The sequence below is a fragment of the Camponotus floridanus genome, unplaced genomic scaffold, assembly GCF_003227725.1.
Source record: "Camponotus floridanus strain SB8 unplaced genomic scaffold, Cflo_v7.5 scaffold20, whole genome shotgun sequence".
Taxonomy (NCBI): Eukaryota; Metazoa; Arthropoda; class Insecta; order Hymenoptera; family Formicidae; genus Camponotus; species Camponotus floridanus.
The window spans coordinates 569,851-593,201 of record NW_020229326.1 but is presented as its reverse complement, the minus strand read 5'-3'; the positions used below and the strand labels follow the sequence as shown (position 1 = coordinate 593,201).

The 23,351-nt window shown below is 35.6% G+C and overlaps 1 protein-coding gene across 5 annotated transcripts in view; it reads left to right on the top strand.

The window, feature by feature from the left end:
• Positions 1-23,351, top strand: part of LOC105250013 — a 43,325-nt gene that overhangs the window by 3,464 nt on the left and 16,510 nt on the right. Inside the window, exons 1-2 of one of the 5 annotated variants that reach the window (XM_011255855.3) lie at positions 14,438-14,545; positions 16,232-16,330. The exons of 1 other annotated variant lie outside the window; for it this stretch is intronic. In XM_011255855.3, coding sequence (XP_011254157.1) covers positions 16,260-16,330 — 71 coding nt within the window. In that variant the 5' untranslated portion in view covers positions 14,438-14,545; positions 16,232-16,259. Of the gene's footprint in view, positions 1-14,437; positions 14,546-16,231; positions 16,331-16,603; positions 16,964-21,767; positions 23,337-23,351 lie in introns of those variants that run through there. 3 more of the 5 variants (XM_011255854.3, XM_011255858.3, XM_011255856.2) reach the window with 3 other exon arrangements.

Sequence of the window (23,351 nt, the reverse complement as noted above, 5' to 3'; positions counted from 1 at the left end):
GGAGACTTTATGCGGGAAGAAGCGATTTTCTCTTCTAATGACAATGAAACCTAATCTAAAGCTAGGCCTATCTTGATAATGCAAAACCGCTTAAAGCAAACGCGTTTTTAATAACGTGTGTGTTTCCAGCAGCAACTGTATATAACACAATAGCGATGATCGTTTCAATACAAAAATGGTTTTAAACAATGGTTTTAAACATTGAATCATATCAGGGATTTCAAATAAAAAAGATAAAAAATCAATCAGAAAATTGATTAAATGCTCTGAATATAATATAAAACCATATTATGTAAAAATGAAGCATAAAGTCACGTTTCTTAGACAATTTATGACGATTAAAAAAATTGGTGTCTTTTTTTTCAATTTTTAAGAAAACCATTTGAATTATCTATATATCCTCCTATTCATAAAGTCTATATATCCATCCTATCTCTATATATCTTATTTATAAAGTTAACTCTATATACATAAACAACCATAGGTTTTTATATTAATAACGTGTGTGTTTTTTATATTAAATTTCTGATGATCGGAATTGATGCATTTTGCAAATTTTAAAATGCTTAATTAGATACGATTTAACTGATCGATTTTGCGTCTATTATATTGAAGGAGGACGCAAACCGCTAGGTTGTTTTGCTCTCGAGATGTAACTCATCTTCGGCTCGCTGATGATGGAAATTGCTTCAAAAGGCTCGCGTCTAATTAATATCTCTTCTCTATAGTCGCACACATCTAACGTGCATGTGCGACATGTGAAATTGCAGTATGCGTCACTCAAGGATATACGCTAGTGTACGATCGCGCTCGCGCGCGCAAGCGGCGCAAAGGTGGCGAAGAACGCAGATCGCTAAAGGCGCTGTTCCGGTGACCTACTCCGCGATTATCACTCACCGGTGGCCGATCGTCGATGCAAGTGCGTGAGCGTTAACTAGTGTTGCCAACTATACCACGCCACGAGAAAAGGAGGACGCCGCGACGCGGGGACGTAATCACGATGTAAACGTTGCGCGAACCTCTTCTTGTTTTTCGGGCCCTTTCTCGGCGCGATTCTAAGGTGCGTTGAACCGACATTCGTCCGCAAAGAGATAGCGACTCGTGATTTTATCCCCTCAATCCGATTTAGTACTTTACTAGGATTCCATTTTCCTTGGCATCCGAAATTATTTCTTGAAGAATATACAATAAAATAATCAGAGTATCATTAAATGTCATAATAAATTCCTGTTTTGTGTTACAATATTTTATATAAATAATGGCAAATATTTTGTAGCAACAAAGGGAATTAATTTTGAATTATTATAAAATGTTTGCAGTGACACTCTTTGTTTATTGAATCCATTATCGAAATATATGGAAGGATTTTGGATATTATTATGCAGCTTTCATTTTCACACATCAAATTATTTACATTGATGTGAATTTTAAATTTTCGAAATCTTGAGTAGAAAAACTTAATCTTCTTCTATTAATATACTTTTTTTTACTAAAATTAATTTAATGTATAATATTACAGAGAATATGTTTTCCATTAAAATAGAGGTAAAATATCATGCTATTTGATTTGTGTTGATATACTTATGTAGCTTTCGAATATGAAATATATATATATTTATTAAATAAATTTAAATTAATTAAAAATATACATATTTATTAAATAAATTTAAATTAATTTAAATTTAAATTTTTACTAAATAAATTTATTAAATAGTGTAGAGATTAACTGCGCAATAATCATATAATAGCGAATCAATCAAATCAACAGCGAAAAAAATCTAGATCTGTTTCTCGATCTCCCTCTTAGTCCGCCTATTAAGTGAATGATGAGTCCGGGATCGCTGGGTGATAATTGCCAATTTCTGGCAAGAGTCTGCGCGGAGAAAGTATGGCCGATCAGAAAGATGCTGCGATCGATCTGGGCGGCAAAGCGTGACCGATTCGTGAATATTGAACATGATTTCTTGATCGCAAAGTGCTTTTTGCTCGTTCGCGTTTATCCTATTTTTCACGCGTTTTACCGTAACCGTTGACTTTTTAACGCTATAACAACATGTATGATATCTCTCTTCCTTGTTAATGTTTATGTATCTTCCAACGGGTTGTATCTCAAAATTTTCTTTAAATATTGAATTATAACGAATTAAAATAACAGCGAATTCGAGGATGAGTGACATTTTAGAACACATGACGATAAAATAAAAATTGTTAAATAAATACGGCATACTTTTATCGAATATATTTGGCAAATGAGGGCATTGTTTGGAACCTACTTAACATATATTTCCAACTTGTTTGCACAAATGCGGCCGCGACTTTCTTATCGTGACGTCACTCTTACATTTATCGTGTGACTTGATGCGTAAGAAATTGAACCGTGCACCGTGTTTTATTGCCGGCTTCCTCGTTGTTGCCACCCTTGCAGCGTAGTATGTTATCTTGCATAGTTTAAGACTCACTGCAGAGATTTGACGTCATCCAAGGCACATGCAAATGATGATTACTTTGAACGGAAGAGCGGATAATGAAAAGAAATAGCTCGGTACAATGACTTTGGTGATTCTTTAACGCTAGTTGCACTCGACGAAATATGATCGGAAAATGGAACGGTATTTATCATCCAGAACCAGGTAACAAGGCAAGCAAGACAGCGTACAATTATCCCAGCAAGCGGGAGGGCAATGAACTGAAGAAAACTGCCCTTTCAGTCCAAGTAGAAATCTTCCTGTTGATTCCATATGTGTCAACTTTACATTATAAACTTTATTACAAAAATTATTAATAAAATTAATAATTAATAATTAATATTTAAAATTAATAATTAAATTTTAAATTTAATAATTAATATTTAAAATTATTAAAATTATTAAATTATGTTACAAAAATTTCTTTTACGTATCAGATATAGAACATAATGTGCTGGGATTAAAAGAAATTAATGAAATAGATTTTTTTTTGTAATGAGCTAAATGTTCGCTGAAAAAATTTAATAATGAACCTAAAAATGTGATATCTTGTTATTTGAAGATTTGAAGCATATATTGGAGATTTGAATATATAATGGGATTATTATATGAAACGACAAGTGGCACTCTCTACGCGCGCGCGCGTTTAACGGATGGAAAAACAGCCTTGACCTAGTCGGGTGAGCGTGTATGTAATGTCCAATTGACGTATTTGAAAATAGTATTTTATGACCAATTCGCTATCGGCAGAGACAATTCAGTTTTACACGTTTCTAACCGCAGGCAGCACAATGGAAACAGCAAAATGGTATCATTGCAACAAGCAACTGACGTAAGAGGCTTTAGTTTGTACGTCTTGTTAACTGATTTGTTGTTTCTTTTGTCGCGTTTCTGTCTTGCATAATTGAAGGAAAAAAGCTAATGGTTAGGAAAACTCGTCTTGCGGACGTGTAAAGTAGTTTATTATCGTTTCATAGAGCTAAATTGTTAATTATATCTCTTTCAAAATATAGGTGATAAAATTATATAATTAAAAATATATGTAAATTTAATGATACACATTATAAAATATGTATAATTATACGTATATATAATTATAAATTTTTCAATATCCTATATAGTTGATGTGCATTAAATAATTGTTGTAGTATTAATGTTTAGCATGTGACATTGAATCAAAATTAATGTATCAACCTTAATAGATTTGTTGACGTACATGATTACACTAGATTATATATAGTTCTCTAATTAAGTAGAAAAAACTCTTCTACTAATTTAATTTTAACTAAATTATTTGTAAAAAAGATTACATTTTTCTTACATTAATTTTCATATTTAATTAACTTGATATTACTGCTTGAGCAAAATTCCCACTTTCAGCATAATTAGATTAAATTACAAAATATATTATATGCCGTAGCAAAATAACATTATGAAGGATATTATTGGATTTCCGTATTTTTAGCAGGACATTAACGCAAATACGAAATATATCCTCCTCGTTTTACGAGGACACGTTATTTATGCGGCTCATCGTCGCGACGCGATACTATAATAAATAATTTCGATTAAAGGGCTCCGTTTATCATACAAATTCAATAGGCAACGCTTGCCCCGGCTTATGACCGCGGCTACAGTGCGTTTCAATTAAAATCGTAATAGAATACATTATCACCTCTGCGCGGAGCATAAATTTTCCCGAGCATAATAGTCGAAAATATTTCTTTTGTTTAACGAGCGCGATTGCGATTTTTTAAACGTGAGTGTAAACTGAACGATTTACTGTCATTTCACATTGAAAATTAAATTAAAATTCTAGTCTTTCAAAACAAACGGAAAGAAAATTGAGAGTAAACACGCCGCGATGCTTATTTGCATCACAGGAGAGGTATCTGGAATCTATAAAATTGAGATGCTCCGAGTAATCAGGGCTCGGTTGAAATTTCCGTCAAGGGAAAGTCGGCTGGACGTTGGTCAAAGAATACGTTCCTGCTACTGATTTCCACCTTTTCTGGGCCACCCTGTAGAGAAAGAATATCGAGACGATGGAAGAGAGTTCGTCGATCCGCATACCACGTCGCCGGATGATTGTGCGGCGACGTTACAAACACGCGCGCGCGACACACACGGGCTCGGTTGTTGTAGGCCGGAGAAGGAACGAGACACTACAAAGTGGCGTGCCACGGGAGTATGGACCTTGCGAGCGGTCAAAGTCGTGGCCTACTTCACTTCCTGGCTCCGAGAAACTTTCTCCTCGTGCCGCTCGTGCGTTCACGCGAGAACCGAGAGCGGGGTGTTCTCGAGATCGGACGTATCGTCGAGATCGCGGTTTCCCCCGCTCGTCATCTCTAGGATGATGCACGGTGGACGAAAATGCCGCTCTAAAGATCAGTGTTAGCGCTATTAGCATATTTAGCGTAATTATTGTCAATTCCAGATGACGCTACCTTTGATCTTCACGAGTAAACTTAGTCGGAGAGCTGTATTATTATTTTATCGTTAAATCAATCCGTAAATATAGATGTAAATTTTGTGTAGAAGTATGTGAATTTATCGGTAAGAAATTTGTCCAAGTTTAAAGTATGGATCTTCTTATCATGCTATTCATTTTTATTTTGTTGAGAAGGATATAAATATAAAATCTAGTTCAGGTTTTTTTCTGGGAAAATCTACAGCGTGTTTGATACTTTGATAATTCCATTTATAAAATTATTCCCCATTTAATTGATAAATCTTTGATGCTGGCACAACATCGAGATAGATGTAATCTTGCGTATTATTCTTGGAAAATGGATCAAGTCGTTGCTTTTAAATTTTATTTGAGCGAATTGGTGTCCATATCGTAACCATTCCGAGGATATTAATAATCCGCCGTTATCGATGCTAAAAACGGTCTCTCATCTCGTCCTGATTTTTGTTAATCGGCCAACGTATAACTAAAAGTATTATTCGGAACGTTCCATTGGCCGAGTATCCGACGGTACATCCGAGTATGGGCCACGATCCATAAACCATGTGTACGAAGCGTGCACCACTCGCTTGCGCCAGGTCGATAATCCACGAGCGACCGGCAGTAAAATATCCCTGAGATCGGACAAACACCTGAGAGAATTGATACCTCGAAGTCGTAAACGCGTATCTTGGGCTCTCATGGGTGCAGGCCGACGAGTTTCACCGATTACCTTTCGAAGGTTCAACCTTCGCGGTGATACACCTTTCGATATATCCGATTCGTCTGCTAGTTACACTTTGGAAAATTGCAGCTGACTGATGGCCCCGACGGGTTTCGGGTTCCTGATTGTAACCCGTTCGGGGCCAGAGAACGTCGTCGATCGCCATGTTCTGATTGCTTGAGGAATCAGAGCGTCCTCTCCGTGTTGGTCGGACTGATACAGATTTCGCAAGTCACCGTGATCTAAACGCGATGCACCGACGATAATAATGCGTTGGTAATTAGCTATTGGTGTATTAGACATCTATCATTTCCAAGAAAATTTGATGGTGCGAATTAATGTGTGCTTTGGCAACCTTTGATTCATTTTTCTTATGCTGAAATTTCATTTTATTACAATATTGCAATATTTTTCTTGAGAAATTTCGTAATAATTAATCTGGAACTGACAATGTTTGATATTTTTAAGTTAATTGTTCTTTTTTAAATAAATATTTATAATAAAATAATAAGAAAATATAATGTTTTGCATAATTAATAAAATTATATGCATCAATGGAAGATCAGATTTTAATAGAATTTAAAGTACTTGTCGCAAATATATGTGTGCTATTTTAAAATAAGAATCGTAGATTATTTAATTGAAAAAACGTTCGTTTCAATACACGATTATCCTGTGAAAGGATAAGAAAAATACACAATTATCGTGAGCGTGTACTAAATGTATAACGCGTTAATGTGCACGAAGGGAATTTGCGAGTGAGCGATTATGGTCCGTTCAAATTGATGGATAGGATAGAACGTATCTAGCCGTCAGTGAGCGAATATTCTGTTTGCGAATGCCGGGCGCCAATCGATTCCGGATGCACTTCGCAAAAGCTGCGGGAGTGCTAGATGCGATTCTCCCCGCAGTATCGATGCGGCTCGAATTCCGTTGCGAGAAAAGCCAACTGCAACGCTATTGTTGGCGAATGCACTAGGTCGATCGTATTACGGAATTTATAGTAAGTGCACTGAAAAAGGTCCGGTACTTTCAATAGTTGAAAGTTTAATCGAGAGAAATAAATATCGTAAGATATTAATCAGTTGTAATAATTGCATAATCCTTTAATAATTCCTTCGATTGTAATAATGTATAATTCTTTAAATAATTTAATTTGTAATAAAGAAAATGATATTCCCATAAAAATATTAAAAAGATTTATTAAAGAAGATTTATTAAAGAAGATTTATTAAAAAGAAGAACGTGCGCAAGTTTGGAAAGTTTACAATATTTTGTTAAAATAAAATTCGTCAAAATCTTGATGTATTACGATATAATATATATATATATATATATATATATATATATATATATATATTATAACATATATTTATTTAGATCTCTATATAATAAGAGAAAAACTGAATCCTTTATTCTTTAAGCAATATTTTTCTGCTTTTTTTTAAAATCATAATACAATGATATAAACGTAAAGAAAGAATATGCTTCATTTTTGGCCTTACCGTCGATTCATAATTTCAATATAATGTTTTAATATAATATTTCAATATAATATTTAAGACAAAATGCTATAATCACTGTAATAATAATAGCTGTCTTACTGCTATTATTACGCGATACTAACAAGTTTATCCACCTCGTTATGACAAGAATATAATTATCATCAGTAAATTTCACTCGTGAGTTGTAACTCAGTAAGTAGATAATGTAAGTAGATATTTTCGATCAAGCTAGTTTATCTTTTTTGAAATCTGCGGAGAAAAAACATTAATGAAATTGAACAATATGAAAAAAGTTGAAAAATCAAGATAACTAATTATTATAGATATATTCGAAAAATATATTCTTTTTACTATATTATCTTGCATTTACATAATTATTTTATTTTTATATTTATAATAACAATTTGTAACAAAAATATATTGTATTGCAATCATATTAAAACGCGATAGTAATTACATCGTAAATGACAAACGTGAGATTAATGGGCTATTTCGCGATGAACATTGCTCTGTAAAGAGATGAACAGTGTAAAATGACTGCCTTGAAAATTATTCTTTTGTATCGTAATTCGAAGTAAGTGTAACGCAACTGAAAAGACAAAAGAATTTAATAATGCCGACGCAATCTTTATCCACTCTCGGCCATTCTTTTTATAAAGTATAAAGGAGCGAGTTCCACTCTTAATGTGATCTTAAATGAAAAGCATTAGAAAGAATAAGAAGAAGATAGAGTGGACGCGGGCATTTTATCGTACATCTCTGTGTATCTCTTATCCTATTTACTTGTAGAATCTTGATTCTGGATACGCAGGATGCAGCTGGTGAAAGTGAGTTCAGGGACGTACCCGAGTTTGTTGAAGAGATTCGATTTACTCGAGTGAAAAAGCAATGCAGCGTTGCTCGATTCTATGAGAAAATTGTAATTATTCTATGAATGAATTTTAAATACAAAATTAATATTATTCTTATTTCATAGATAAATTTGCGCTTTTTATAATAAAAATTGCAAACAAAGAGTTATTAAATAATATCTACACACTCTCTACTTTTACATGTTTATAAAATGTCAAACATTATTCAAGTATTAAAAATAAAAATATTATGTGTATTATGTTGATTATATCAATTAAAAAAAATAAACTTGTCAATTTCGATCGAAAGTTTACGTCACAAGACTATTTTAAGAAATGATATCGTAACCATTCATTGACGTCATTCTATATTCGGATTTCCGGTGGTCGCATGCCATTGGCGTGCAGGAGGCGAAACGATAAAAGTGAAAAGTGAAAGCAAGTAGTAGTTCTGCTTATAGATATTGTCATGCGCAAGGCGGTATGAAAATAGCAGGGAATTGTCTTTCCTTTCACTCAAACGTTTATGCACGGATTAAAAATATATATCAAAAGCATTATAACAGATATACATTTTACATTTTTATGAATTTTATTATTTGAGAATGGATTACATACGTGTGAGGGGGGAGGGAGACGAGATATTTTTATCAAATGCGATTTTCACGTGATAAATAAGAGGAAAAGATTGAGTCAGTTTTTGAATTACAAAAGAGAGAATGAAAGGTATTTGAATTAAGCTTCTGAAAAGGGTGAAGGGTTAGGGCACAATCCCCCTAAAAGGATTAATGCGGAAAGAACTTTGTTTTATAATATCTGTTAAAAAACTACGAACCGGATTCAAATCTTTTTCACTGTGGGTCTTTATTAAACCAAGAATGCACACGTAAAGCGAAATATGAGGTGAAATATTCATTGTCGAAAAACGGGGGGGTTTCGCAACAGTGAGTCATTGTCACGCAAATGCGTGACGGTAGGCGGCTGACAGTATAGAAAATTGACACGTGGGTGGTGAAAGTGAATGTGTCGACTGACTTAAACGACATCGTTATCGTGCCGATATTAGAAAAGCGAAAATGGAACGCTTTTTAATGACGTCAACGTAATCCGGGTACGAACAGAGAATGTTTTTCTTCACTCGATGAATACGACATTCTTCAAAGAGAAAGTACGCACAGTTTTTAGTATATTCTACATACGGTCTATTTTAACGATCGAATGATCCATATTAATGATTACCGTGACTAACTTTCTTCCAAGTTTTTTTATCGGTCCCGATTAATTCATATATCCGGTCGTCGCTTGCTTCCCGTAGATCCCCATGTTCATCGATGTGAATAGAAATCAATTAAGTTCATCTAGCACTACGCAGAAGTCGCTGCAGAAGAAGAAGCCGACACGAAATGAAAATGACTGAGAGAAGGTCGCTTCGCACCATGCTTCTCGTTATTCAAAATTAAATCAAGTTCCGCGAGTCATTACGAGAAGAAAGAGATCTCGATTAATTCGAATTAATGGAATGACACGACGAAACTGCACGGTGTATTGTGCAATCTGCAGAAATTACAACTCACGCATTTGATAAGAGTCACTTTGCGATAAGAACGATCATAACAACATTTCACTGGCGAACCGTAAGATGTGTTTTATATACTAGGCAGACATAGATACCTACTTTTGCTAAATACCATCCTCTTCTGTGGACTGAGCCGTAGTCTGGGTTCACTAATCCCGGGTTACAGACCCGCTATCCCTTTTTAAATTACAGTTCTACATGTAATGTAGCGGCTGGAAATGGAGAAAATTTAGTTAACCAGTGTTAGAGAACGCTGGTGCATCCGTTCCTTAGTCATATTACCGCGTGAATGCTGCGTGAAATGGTACACACTATTCTACGCGGATGGCTAATTTCAGTGAAACTTAAATTGAAACGAAAGATAACAGTTGTTCTCGCGTCTCGAGCTATTTTCCAGATGACGTCCAAGTTTTTTGGCGCGTTTTGCCATAAGCTTACACGGTGATCTACAGTTGGCCGACGTTATATGTTTAAGCGTGTTTTTTTTTTTTTTTAAACACAATGTGCAAATTTCAAATGCGATTTAGGACGAGATAACATTTTTATGGATTTTTACGGTAAAATAACCGACGCGGAATGTTGTAAAATGGTTCGAGATTAGCACGTTTCCATATTTATGAGGCGCTCTTTTAATAAACGCCGGTGTACGCTAGCTAATTGGGTGTAATTTTTCGACATGATACCCGTCGATAGGCAAATTTTTGTAGCACCGCATCATTTTATTGCGCGTACGCGCAATTATACACGCAGAGCGAATGGGTGGGGAAAATGTACGAGGCTACTTTCCACCACTCGTTGTTATTGCGAAGGAGTTAAGATAATCGCGCGTCAAAGGATTTACTGACGTACACGATAATTTACATTTGACACGAGCGCGTATTCGCGTGTGGAAGCGTATTCGTGTCTGCGATATTCGCAGACACGAATATTACACGTTAAACTTCTCATCGTCGAGCGATTAGCATATAGGCACACTGACATACTAAGAATCTCGAATCTGTACGGATTGTCCCAGAAAGTGCAATCTTCCTTCGAACCGAGGATATTAGAAATCAAACTAAATAACAGAGCGATCCATTATAAGTCTCATGGATATTTTTTGCGATTCATGATATAGAGAAAAAGATCTCTTTAAATCTACATAGTAATCTATATAGTAATCTACATAGTAAAAAGAGGAGCGCTTCAATCTTATTTTAATCGGAAATTTTTTGAAAAGAAAAAAGAGAATGATACACTCGATCTCGTATCTATATAGTAATCTATATAGTAAAAAGAGGAGCGCTTCAGTCTTATATCAATCGGAAATTTTTTGAAAAGAAAAAAGACAATAATACACTCGATCTCGTTCGATCGATCGGCCTTCGCAGCCGTCGAATTTTTATTCTCGGCAAAGTTGCATCGCAAGTGCATACATCTTGCAATCGCACGCTTGCCGTGATTCTTGAATTTGCGTACGTCACGCGGCGCGAACGCGACGAAGATTTATCCCGCACTCACCGTAATTACCGGTCGTTTCTTTTCCGCCGTTCGTCAAGGTTTGGCGAGTGCACTCCGCGCTCCACCATCCCTCTCGTCCCGGGCCCGAGTGAAAAGATGGAAGAAAGTCAGCGATTCGGTGACCCAAAATTACGGGCCCGTATAGGTACTATACATCGGCTACATCGGTCGCTGCCTGTAATAAACGCCTGCAAAGCGATTGTCTTCGGAATCGTTCGAGGGATCTTCTCTCTAATCGGGCACGATTAGATGCCGTCGTTGACGTGTGTACCTACTTCGAGCGATCTCTCCGTTTGTCTCGTTGCAGAGAGAATCCGAAACGTTTGGCCGCGCGTAAACATCCCCGCGAAGATGATCGATTTTATTAGAACGCGATATCGCGAAATGTTCGTTTTCTGCTAGCGATGTAAATGAGGTAGATTATTCTCGTTCGCAGAAAATGAATATTCCTCGAACACGCTATAAATTTTGTAAATAGCGAGCGATAAATTATGGGCCATAATTTTCACACATTTGGACACGAAATATGAGAAAGTCGAGTTTCAATCATTTCCCTCTATTTTATTTTTTCAATCAATCGCGTCGTAAAAGCCAACGTACCACTTTTTAATCAAGATTCCTAGCTCGCATCGCATCGATATGTGGGTTAACCTGTCTTTGCATAATAATAACGAGCATGCGACGATTAATCACGTAAAAAGGAACGCTCTTTTCCCCGTCTATACATGACAAGTTACGATCGATCGCGGATCAATCGCTTCGTGCGAGATGCTGATGCATCACACGCAGTTAGTAATATTAATCTCGTGGGCGCGGTACGTGAAGAGGCCCTCGGCATCGTGATCCGAAAGTGTGTCACAACTAAATCTCCCGTTCGACTTAGCCGGACGCCGGGCGTGCGGTCGAGCGGCACCGCGATCGAAATCGACGTGGTCTACTCGTTGTTTCGATACCCGTCATCGAATTCTTACGATTCCGGTGTTACCGGAACAAGAAATCGGTCAGACTCGCACGACTGCATGCCTCTGCGTATCTACCTTGGCGCCTCGAAAAGTGTCAATCAACTTGCGTCTTCGTCCATCGATCAGTCTCCAGATTCCTTCGCGTTAGCATAAAGTTCTCTCTACTCCTGAACAAAATTAAAATTAAAATTAACGCATATTTTCTTTCACTTTTTCTTTAAAAGATGATATTTAAATTTTAACGAAAAATTTTAAAGAAAAAGTCAGAACAAAATTATGCGTTAATTTTGTCCAGGAGTATATTTGTAACATTTACACTAAGTTATATATAATTTTTAATAATATAATATATTTCGTATGTCAACATGTTAATATTATTTAGACGTTTAATTGGTACGACTTTTCATGACGTGCTTTATTGCAGAAAAAAGAAATGGAATGCGATTCTGGAGATTAAGAGCCTTCCTATTTACGGAAAGATCGTTTAATATGCGTTTGTATACATGTGCGGTTCGATATAAATATATAATCGATTCGAAAACATTGCATCGCGTGATGCAAAGGATACGGATTCAGATGCAACGCGCACGTTTCATAAGTCCGTGTATCCGCGCGCGGGTGCTACATTTCACAGTAATCCGAAGACGAGTTTCAGCCGTGCGGAATCCAAGAGATTAGAGCTTAATCGCGAGAGTCTAATTGCTCCTCCGAGGCTACGGTAACTGTTCCAGACTGGTACGTTGTATGCCAAGAATACCGGATCTTCGTACACACACACCAACGCGACCTGAACACGGGCTCGGGAGAAAGTCCTCCGAACGTGCGATATCCACGTTACCATTTCGTAAAAGAGAAAAAAAGGTATTTCCAACATCTATGACGCACAACGATTACAATGTCCGAGGGACGAGTGATGGACATTCATGTGGCGAAATTGAATTCGCATTGAAGATTAATATATTCACTTAAATCTAAGCCTGGATTTAGCTGATGAAAGTGTGTCCGCGACAGAAAGAAATAAAATAGAATTTTGATATATAACACATACATACATACAGTAGAGTATAGTTGGAATTACGGTATCTCTGGAATGTTTTCTCAAAGCTAGTTTACGAGATAATATAGAATACAAATCTGTCCGATCAAAGCATTTGAGGAAATCATTTTCACGACAGGAAGCAATTATTTGAGACAATGCTGCGACAATGCTTGGATAATGCTCGTCGGATCATAACGAAATGTACAGAGCACAATTTACGACAATGATTACGGCGCTCTTTGTCTGAGTAATTTCAGAGAGATATGGGTGTGTATAGTTTCTAGGATGACCCACTTTTTAACTGCATGAAATATTAATGAGAGATGTTTTGAAGAACTTGAAACCGATCTTTTCAATTAAGCACAATATATTCTTATAAATTAATTTACTGTGGAATTATTTGTTATTTGTTATTTTCTCGAATACATTAATTTTATATATTACTGTCATTAAAATAAATGAAATATACTTATTGTAACAGAACATCTGTTGACAATTCATCAAATATCAAATTGTATATATAATGTATGTTATTATTTAATTATTATCTAGTAATGTCATATATATGGTTAATTTTCCATATATGCTATTTTTAACTGTAGATTATTGATCTTTGGGCTTGGCTCATTTTTGCTCCAAGGTCTGCAGTTAACAACTGCGATTTTGTCTCTTTTTTTCGGATGACAAAAGCTTATGCCACCCAACCTTGATATGAATTCTGCTTCTGCGAGATATAGAATTTCCCAGAAACATTGATCTCTTTTAGTTACGGAAAGAAAGAGAGAAAAAATAAAAGTTATTTTTTCTCAAAAATTAGATTTTAATAAAATGCATTTTTTAGCATTTATTAATTTTAAGTATATGAAAAATTATGCAATTGGATCTTATATTTATTTTTTACTTAATAAAACACAATTTTTAAAGGTAAAATATACTCTTTATTATCTATCTAATAGATAATATGACAAAAGATTCTTTAATCTTTAATGCTAACTTTGCAGTAATTTATATGAAAACTTTAATAACGAAACAATCATTACTTTAGTATCTGTACCTGAAAAGATATATTCAATAGGTCCAGGACATCCACTGTGAGGACGAAATTTATTTGTTGCAATGATCTTTCCTTTCTTTGCTCGTGCTCCCGCGATGAGTCTACTTATGTAGGTATCTAGACAACAAAACAAGATCCGTGTGAAAGCCGCACGGCGCTCTCTTGAATGGTTGCTGACGTCAGAGCGCGAGGAAAAATTGCGCAATTTCACCATTCCGGCCGAGGCGGAATTTGTTCGCGCAGCTTTCTTCCGGAATTGGATCCGCTCCGAGGAGACGGAACCAGAAAGGGAGAGAGAGCGAGAGAAAAGGAGAAGAGGGAGAGAGAACGGGGGTGAAATGGCGATGATTCGTTTCGTAAAATACCCAGCGTATTGTTTCGTCTGCGATGCCTACAAAGCTCTCAATTAACATATATTAGGTATGCTAATACACGATAATCAATGCAGTGATTCATTAGAATATAACAGAGAATTCACAATATTCTATTTATATTTTAAGATTCTTTAAATTCTTTAAATCCTAATTATACTTATAATCGGTGTTATATGAATTAAATTAAATTAAATTAAATTAAATTAATTATTAATTAAATTAAATTAAATTAAATTAAATTAGACTCATAGTAATTTTCTCAAGACTAATAAAAATTTTATAGCGATTTATTGACTTGCACTGATATAGTGAGCTTATTTAAATTTTATTGTAAATATATTACATATTCTCTCTCGACGATATGTGCTAATTTCAATGAGCAACGAATGTTTTAAGTCAGTAGAGTATTTAGCATCTCAAACAAGCTTGTTACCGCTATAAATGACACTTCTTTATTCTCACTGACGAGTAAATTGGAGAGTTTCCTTGACCCGAATAATCAGTAAGCTGCTTAACGTACTATATTATAATAGTCTGTTCCACGTAACCGTTTCTTCCTCATGTACGGATGAGTGAGTTGCGACAGCGATCAAGAAGAAACTAGACACTTAATAAGACCGCGTGCGCCATAATACGTGTTGACCTTCACCTAGGTGCGCTTTTTTAATGATCATTAACGTCGAGTGTTACTTTCCTTCCGACCATATCCGTCGAAAATATCTTCCGGCCTGGTTCGTTGCCCTCGAATCTTGTTCAAAATAGATCGTTACAAATGAGATAAAACTATCCTTCTGAACTCTGTTCTTTAATCCTATACCGGAGAGAATCAGTTTGAAAATTCGCTCCGAGTTAACTCTTGCCCTAAATTTCATACTTATCTTGAGCGAAAGGAAAGGAGAAGTAAAACTTTGCGAAACTTCTTTAAGATGATTGATTTTGCTTTCTCAGTGATTGTAATAGGTAACTCGGGGTCGTTAAAGAGCTTAGAATATCAAAAGATTGTATGATCGATCGAAGTTCTTGAATAAGGATAACTGAACTATTTTTCATTTTAACTTTAATCTTCTTTCCTAGCATGATGTATAATATATGATGCTTAATTTTTATTAGTCTTTGCATGCAAATTTTTAAGACTTTCTTATTATATTTCTCACACAAATCTGAAAAATATACGAGACATTAATTATCATTATTAATCTCATGTATTATTAATATTAATAATAATCCCATCACTAATTTTGCTTTAAATAATTTCTCGGAATGTGATTTTATTTTATAGTTTGCAATTAAAACAAGCAAAAACAAATCCGAAAATATGTTTTAATATAATTGAAAGAATGATTCTACTTTATTAATAAATTGCAATTTATATTTTTTTATATAAAACATACAATTTTAAGAGAATATTAATGTTTTATCGAATATAATAATAATTTTAAAAGCAAATAAAAAGATCATATATGAATTACAAGAATATTTAAGTTTATCTTTTTCTTATTAATTCTGTCAAACTTAGAGACAGACTTTGGTTTCATTTTCAATTTTATGCACATTAAGAATTTAATTTTACACTCACTATTTTATTGTAATATTTTCTCGTATTTGTAATATCGTATTGATAATAAATAAATAAATAAATAAAAATAAATAAATAATATGAAAATAAATAAGTAATTTCGCATATATTGATAATAAATAAATAAATATATAAAAATAAATAAATAAATTTCAGTACCGCATTCCAAGGAGCATGACCCTGAATGAGAGAGGACTTTCGCTGGCATCCGGTCTACGGTCGACTTCCGCCATCGCAGCCAAGCCGGCCGTCAAGGTAAAACCTTACCGAATTCGAGCTCTTGACCGGTGATTCAGACCACTTTAGCCACTCAACTCCCGTCTACAACGATGATTAATAAAATAGAAAGTTGCGACCTGCGATGAAATAAAAGGTTCGAACTTTTTGTCGCGCTGCTCATACTTGAAGAGAGAGAAGAATCGGAGAGCGAGTTTCTTTTTTTTTTCTCGCCTAACAATCGGGATCGACGAGACGATACGTAGAATTTCGATTTTTCTGCCAGGCGACGATTACACCTATCGCAGTGGTCGAGGTGGTTTTTGGTGAAAGCCGACGACTCCGAGAGGGGAGAGTATATAGGCCGCGTGTCGTTTCAGGCGTGCTCACAACTAACGCACTCGCTAAAGTCGCCGGTGTCCTTCGAAAATACCAATCGAAGATCAAACCGAATCGATCGACATATCCTTTCTCCGGCGTTTCGCTCGTGAAAAAAAAATAGCAAAAAAAAACGAAACTTTCTCTCGAGCTTTTCGGTCGGTCCCGACGTGGACGATACGCGATAAGGGGGAGGACACGCAGCAGAAAGAAGTCACAAGTGCCAAGTGTGTGTGCCAATAGGATTATAACGAGTCCTGTTTGCCGAATCTGCTGAATCACGGAGGAAAAGAGGTTTGTGACTATTCGATACGTGTTAATCGATATGTGATCAGTGATATGGTATATTTCGTAGATTGTGGTGCGATTCATAAGTTTCATTTGATACGCGATGACTATTTTTTGCGCTCCTATTTTCGAAAGAGGTGAATGACAAGTACACGACAGCAGATGTAAGTGGTGTTCATCGAACAGTTATATATGTTGTACTCATCAGAGATTAATTGCTCGAAATTTCTTTTTATTTAAGATGGAGGAGAAGAAGATTATATACTAATAATATATATTGATAATAGATGAATAGTGCTCATCAAATTAATCGATGCTCTCTTTCTCTTTTTCCCTGTTGGAACTTTTCATCACAAATTAAATTTTCTTTCATAAAATGTCTTAAAATTCATTCACATACGTCAGCTATTTAATTTTGTCGTCAAAAATATCTTTTTTTTGATAGTTTTTGACTGTCTTTCGGTAAAAAGATTTTGCCGAAAATTTTCGCATCCAACTGTGTGTCGATTCGTCAAACATCGTTACTTTTCGTCATCGATGAAGAAGAGCAAAGAAGACAGCAAACGGTCTTCCTCTTCGGTCTTCCTCCTGTTTCTCTCTTCTCATCTCGTCTCCCCACTCGTGGTCCGGCGCGAGCATACGTTGAAAAGGCAAAAGGGTATGTGGGGTAGCGAGTCAGTATGTCAGCGTACTGGCATCTCTCCTCGCGCGGAGAGGCGCGTCCTTCCTTCTCCGGCTCTATGTCAGAAATAAGGCCGCGCGTAGGTAGGTAGGTAGGTGGAAGGAGACCATCTGTTATGCGACGCGGCAATTTATAAAAGAGAGGTTGAGATCGCGTCTAACTTGTGATGGAAATGTCATATCGAATATCCGATTGACCGCACTCTAATGAAATCGATACACGTTGGACTAATCTGAATAACGATGCAATTAGCTAGAAATTTTGATCGGGAAATAAAGTTCTCATAATTAATACTAAAAAAATTGATTAAAGCTAAGAGAAAGAGAAGGGTACAGGTAGTTTGAGAGATGGTTGCACGAGAGAGAGAGGCGAACTTTATCCTCTGATTGCCCCCTTAGCCGCGTAGAACAGTCCGTTATGCTTTCTACTAGATTTCCATAAGTTCCTTTTGTCGCGGTATGATTTTCCGCTTTTCTGGATGCGATTATGTGATCGTGATGGAGCTCGTTAGTCGTTGAAATTCAACGCCACGTGATGGTTCCTACGATGTTAGAAAGGCCGAATGCAATTTTACGCGCTCGGCAGAACGGATCTAGAAACTACTCGTTGTCTAACAGGCAATTTTATGATCCTTAAGAAGTGATGCAAGGATTTTTACAAGTTTTGAAAGACTTCAAAGAATCGATACGTGTTGAGGTCTTAGATTGAAACAAGGAAATTGATTTACAACATTAGAATACCAATTAAATTAAAAAAGAAATTATTTTGATGGTTAAAGTAATTAAAACTTTTAAAAGTAATTGCTGAAAATATAATTTGTAGATAGTCGTTAATTTATAATCGTTAATTATTATTAATTATAAATAATGCAGACCTTTTTTAAATTTTGAGAAAATGTAATTTTAATTATTATTTTTTACGTATAATATAATACTTTTTTTATACGTTTATGAAGACAAGTAAGAAAATACAATGGACATTATTTTTTCTTAAATAAGTTTATACAAATTATTATTAATTTATTGGTTTAAGATTGACAATAGCAAGTATATTAAACAATTTTAACTATTATATGAATATTAATAGATTAATAGATAATTTTGTGAAAAATAATAGAAAAATATTCTCATTATTATACATTGTACATATCAACATATTCTTATTTTCTTTTAAAATTCCGTTAAAGAATAATGCAAATTTTAGTTCATAAACAAATCTAATAAAGTCTATAAATATCTCGCGTTTACACCGGCATGATTTATTTCGCGCGGAATCTTTCTTCCCATTCGAGTCACTTTCACGAGAGTGCAGAATTTGGTGCACGGTGTTCCGTGTCACGTCACATTCTTATAGGGTTTCACCTGGCGTGTGTGTCCCGCGTATAACGGTACCGATATTACGTCACTAGTACACACCTGTCACGCACGCGTCGTGAACAAAGGGTTGCACCATACGACCTGGTAAAATAATAATATACGGAAGAAGGGATTGCTACTGTCGCTAGATATCTGATTTCCTTAACGTGAAACTTGGACGTTGTAAGAAAAGTTTTTTCCACCGTAATATATGACAAGCATCTTATCTTTTTGAATTGTATTCTAATCAAATGAAGTATTCATTTTTTTAAGGTTTTGAAAAAATTTTAATAACATTAATTAATACGTCAGCGATTTTGATTAAAAAATATAAAATCAATATTAAACTAGAATCGATAGATATTGATTACGCAAAACTAATAACATGAGGAAAAAAGCAAACAATAATTAAAATTATACAGATAATTTATAATTATATGCATGAGAGAGAAAGAATGAGAAAGGGAGAAGGGGCGAAAGAGGGAGATAAAATTCGGAAAATAAAAAGGAATTTATACAAATTTCATTTTATATATTTTCCTTACAACAGCTTTCAAAAAATTATGCAAAACACGAAATATGTTTGTGGAAGACCTTTTCTTTACGCAACTTGGCATGGTTATATAATCTATTTTCTGATTAGTAGAAGGAAGTCAATAATAATTATGTATCGTGATAAGAAACGGGAACATGTTTCATCTTATCATTCTCTTGTCGTTTTCACGTGTATTAGAATTCAGTGTTTATTTTTAACTTAAAATTTCATTTCTTTTGTGTAATTTGCTTTTTTCTTTCTACCACTTTTTCATGTCCGTACTTTACAATTGTGATGAAAACTTGTCATAAATAATTAGATTTACGATATACAATATATGCGCAATTATTTTAAATAACTGTGATTAGAATTAAAATATTTTTGACAAATTATAATATATTTTGCGCTATGTGCAATCATTTACAATTAGATTGCAAATTTATCGCAAATTGTTTCTTAAAATTGAAAACAATAATATCTAAATTTTATGTTGACAAGCTACCGCCTTTATTCGAAAACAGGATTCTTACACGTATGCTTAAATTCCATATACAAGTATCACTCTTCCTCTCTCTCTCTCTCTCTCTCTCTCTCTCTCTCTCTCTCTCTTTTTCTCTCTTTTTTTCTCAAATATCAAACTATATGACTGTCCTTCGTATGCTGGTTTCTCAAGTGCCTGTGATGTATACATATGTAAATACTATAGTACATATAAAAAACCGAATTTTATAGCGCACTTAGAAGTAGACAATCTTCTCCTTTTTTCCATGAAAGGTCTTCGTCATCGGGAGATTTGGGTCTTCGGAACGAGAGTCTTGGATAATTTGGCTTGTTCGGAATAGGCTGCATTGCCTTGGATTCATGGTTTTTGATAGGGTATGCTAGTGATTAATTTTTGAGGTCGCTTTCTCCTAATAAAGCTTTCCTTTCTATCGATGGTACAAGGTACAAGTCCCCCTTTTTTGGGACATGAGCGAGTCTGTTTTCGTTCGCTCACATTCTTTGTATACGATGTCCATAATAACCATATATTCTACTTTCTTCTGTTATTATTAGAGAATGGGATTTTATAATATTTTTTGGATTTTATAATATTTTTACATACAGGTTTTTTTTTAAATATATAATAAAATCTACATTTATATAAATATTATTTTTTGTAAATAATTTTTAATTGTGAGAATAAATTATATATATAAGATCTATGATATATTTGTATATCAAATAATTATCGTTAGATTAATAACGTAAGACTATAAAAATATGTTTTACACTGTAATTACATAAATATTCGACTTAATTACATAAGTATTCGAATTAAAAATGTCTGATCAATTTTAAAATATTCTCCAATGTGTGCGTTTCCTGTGTTGATTGGAGTTTTCAGTCGAGAAAATTCAAGTAGAAGAATATAATTGGTTGATCAAATTTAGTTTCCGAATCATGTACGACATAAGACATCGACGGTGTAACTATTGCTCAGAAATAAACAGTAGAGATTTAATTGAATATTGACTAAACTTGCACGAGCTTACGATAACGCGACTCGTCTAGACTAAATGGTTGAAGAAGCAAAGCGACGGTTCATGATGAAACTCGTCTATGGATTTCCTCTTTTTTTTCTTTCTCTCGAATGTTTTGTGGCAGTTTCAATACTTTCGACGGAGCTTTTAATACAGTGTATATTCGATATAGTTATTTAGGATACTCGTCAATCGACGAGCGTATAAGGTATGCTCTGGCGGAGCTAAAAGGCCAATCGATGGCTAAAAAAAGCTGGGAAGAATAATCGACGTGAGAAAATTCGATGAATGAAGGTAACTCGTCTCTAGATAAAAAATGCAGGAAGACAGAGAATAACTCTTACTGGGGAGAAGAAATGTTTAGATACCGACTCTTGAATAGGTTATTTACATATAAAATATGTTACACACAATCGTCCAAAATAAAAAAATATAAGCTATTAGAGTATACATTTGTGATAATTTTAATGAACACACGTTGATGCATTGTGCTAATAATTTTATCCTTCGAAGCAACTTGAAGTGAATTCGCAATCTAATAACGTTAGTTTCCTTGGCAATGCAATGTCTGTCGCATTATTAATTAAAAGGAATATCTTTTTCCAGTCGTAGTATCTAGCAAATTATAATTTGCTCAATATTTTTTTAAAATTTCTCAATATTTAAGAATTAAAATACGAAATCTAATTTTATACGAAAAGATCTGTTTGGTGGAAACTTGTTTGGTGGCTGGACTTGTGTCGCACTCGAGTGATGCAAACGTCGAAAAAAATGGCGAAAGAGAACGTTCACTCGCACTTTCGCATATTATCTACCGTTCGTCGTTATCCCTCGACGTGGGTCGGCTACCATAAGCCATTTCCGGATGGACGAGTTAGCGCCATGCGGGTGGGAAATCCAGGTCAGCTCGCTGCTGTCGATTAGCTTTCGAGTCCCGTTCTTATCGGTCGTGGCATTACGCAAATACAGCCATATGCAAACCGCAAGAATTTCGAGAAGTGAAAATGAAAGTGCGAATTATAAGGCGAGCACATATTCGATGATTGGTCATTTTTATCAGGTTTCTACTTTGTTCAATCATGAAATGACTCCAATTTTTATATCTCGAATCAAGACGAGATTAAATGTGTAGTATGCACAAATCGAGATAACTCGATCGAGGCACGTTATAAAGTATACAATCTATTTCACAAGAATCATGATAAACTCGGCTCGAGTGTTTCCGTATTCTATGCGAGTATCGTGAAACCTGGTGCATCGCTCGCGCAACTCTTTACTCTCAACGCTGGGTTATATGATGCTGTGTGAAACGACGATTCGCGAAATTGGACTTAGGAGAGATCAGCCGAGTCCGTATGTCGTGACTCAATTCTCAAGCGGAGAAACGTCCTCGTTTCAACGACTTCTGCGACGTCCTTCGTGCGATTTTTTGAAATTGGAGCCAGTTCGGCTTGCCAGTGTCGCTTCTGGTTTCCATCGCATCGCGAACCCGTGTTATTCGAGTCACGAGTCGGGCATCCATATCCTTGTCTCTTTCTCTCTCCGTCGCTCCGAAGATTTGTTCTCTCTTCGACAACCGTATGACGGATGGGTCGCATTCCATTGTCTCGTTCGCTATCGGGAAATTGATCGACGTGATAAAAAAATTTTCGACTTATATAGTGACGTGAAAAAACGACGATTCCGTCGCTCCGGCTATTGTTTGCCTCGAATAAATTTGCAATCTCCTCGTGACGCAGGTGCTTCAAAATGTTTCGTTGTGCAGTTTTCGTCTCGTTGCTTGCGTATTTCGATCATGCTCTATGTACGCATCGCCGCTGAATTATTATCGCAAGAATGGAAACATTGTATACTGCAGAATATCACTTACGTCACTTTCTCATTACGGCATCTCTAATTTTAACCTTTCCATTGAAAATCTTTTTTCAATGAAAATTCATTCGCGCGCGCGACGTGTGACGGATATCTCGTCCAGCGCGTGTCTTTCACCTGTGCTGTAAGACCCCTACTACTCTTCGAAGAGAGAGAAAAAAGAGCAGGAGAGTTGAACGCGTGGTAGGGATATCTCGCCGTCGACATGGTGGGCCTGTTTGGGACCTGACGTCGCGTAAGGTGGAGGGCGAGAGGGGGCGATGGACGAGCGCGATCGAGATCTTCAGTAGGTCACTGGGACGTGGCTCGTGGCCGAGACGAGTGTGGCTCGCACCTTCAGTCGGTCCCCGTCGACCAGGAAAACCACCTCTGGGCCCGTCGAATCCTCGCTATCGGACACGAGAGCACGACGGTAAAAATTAAAAGA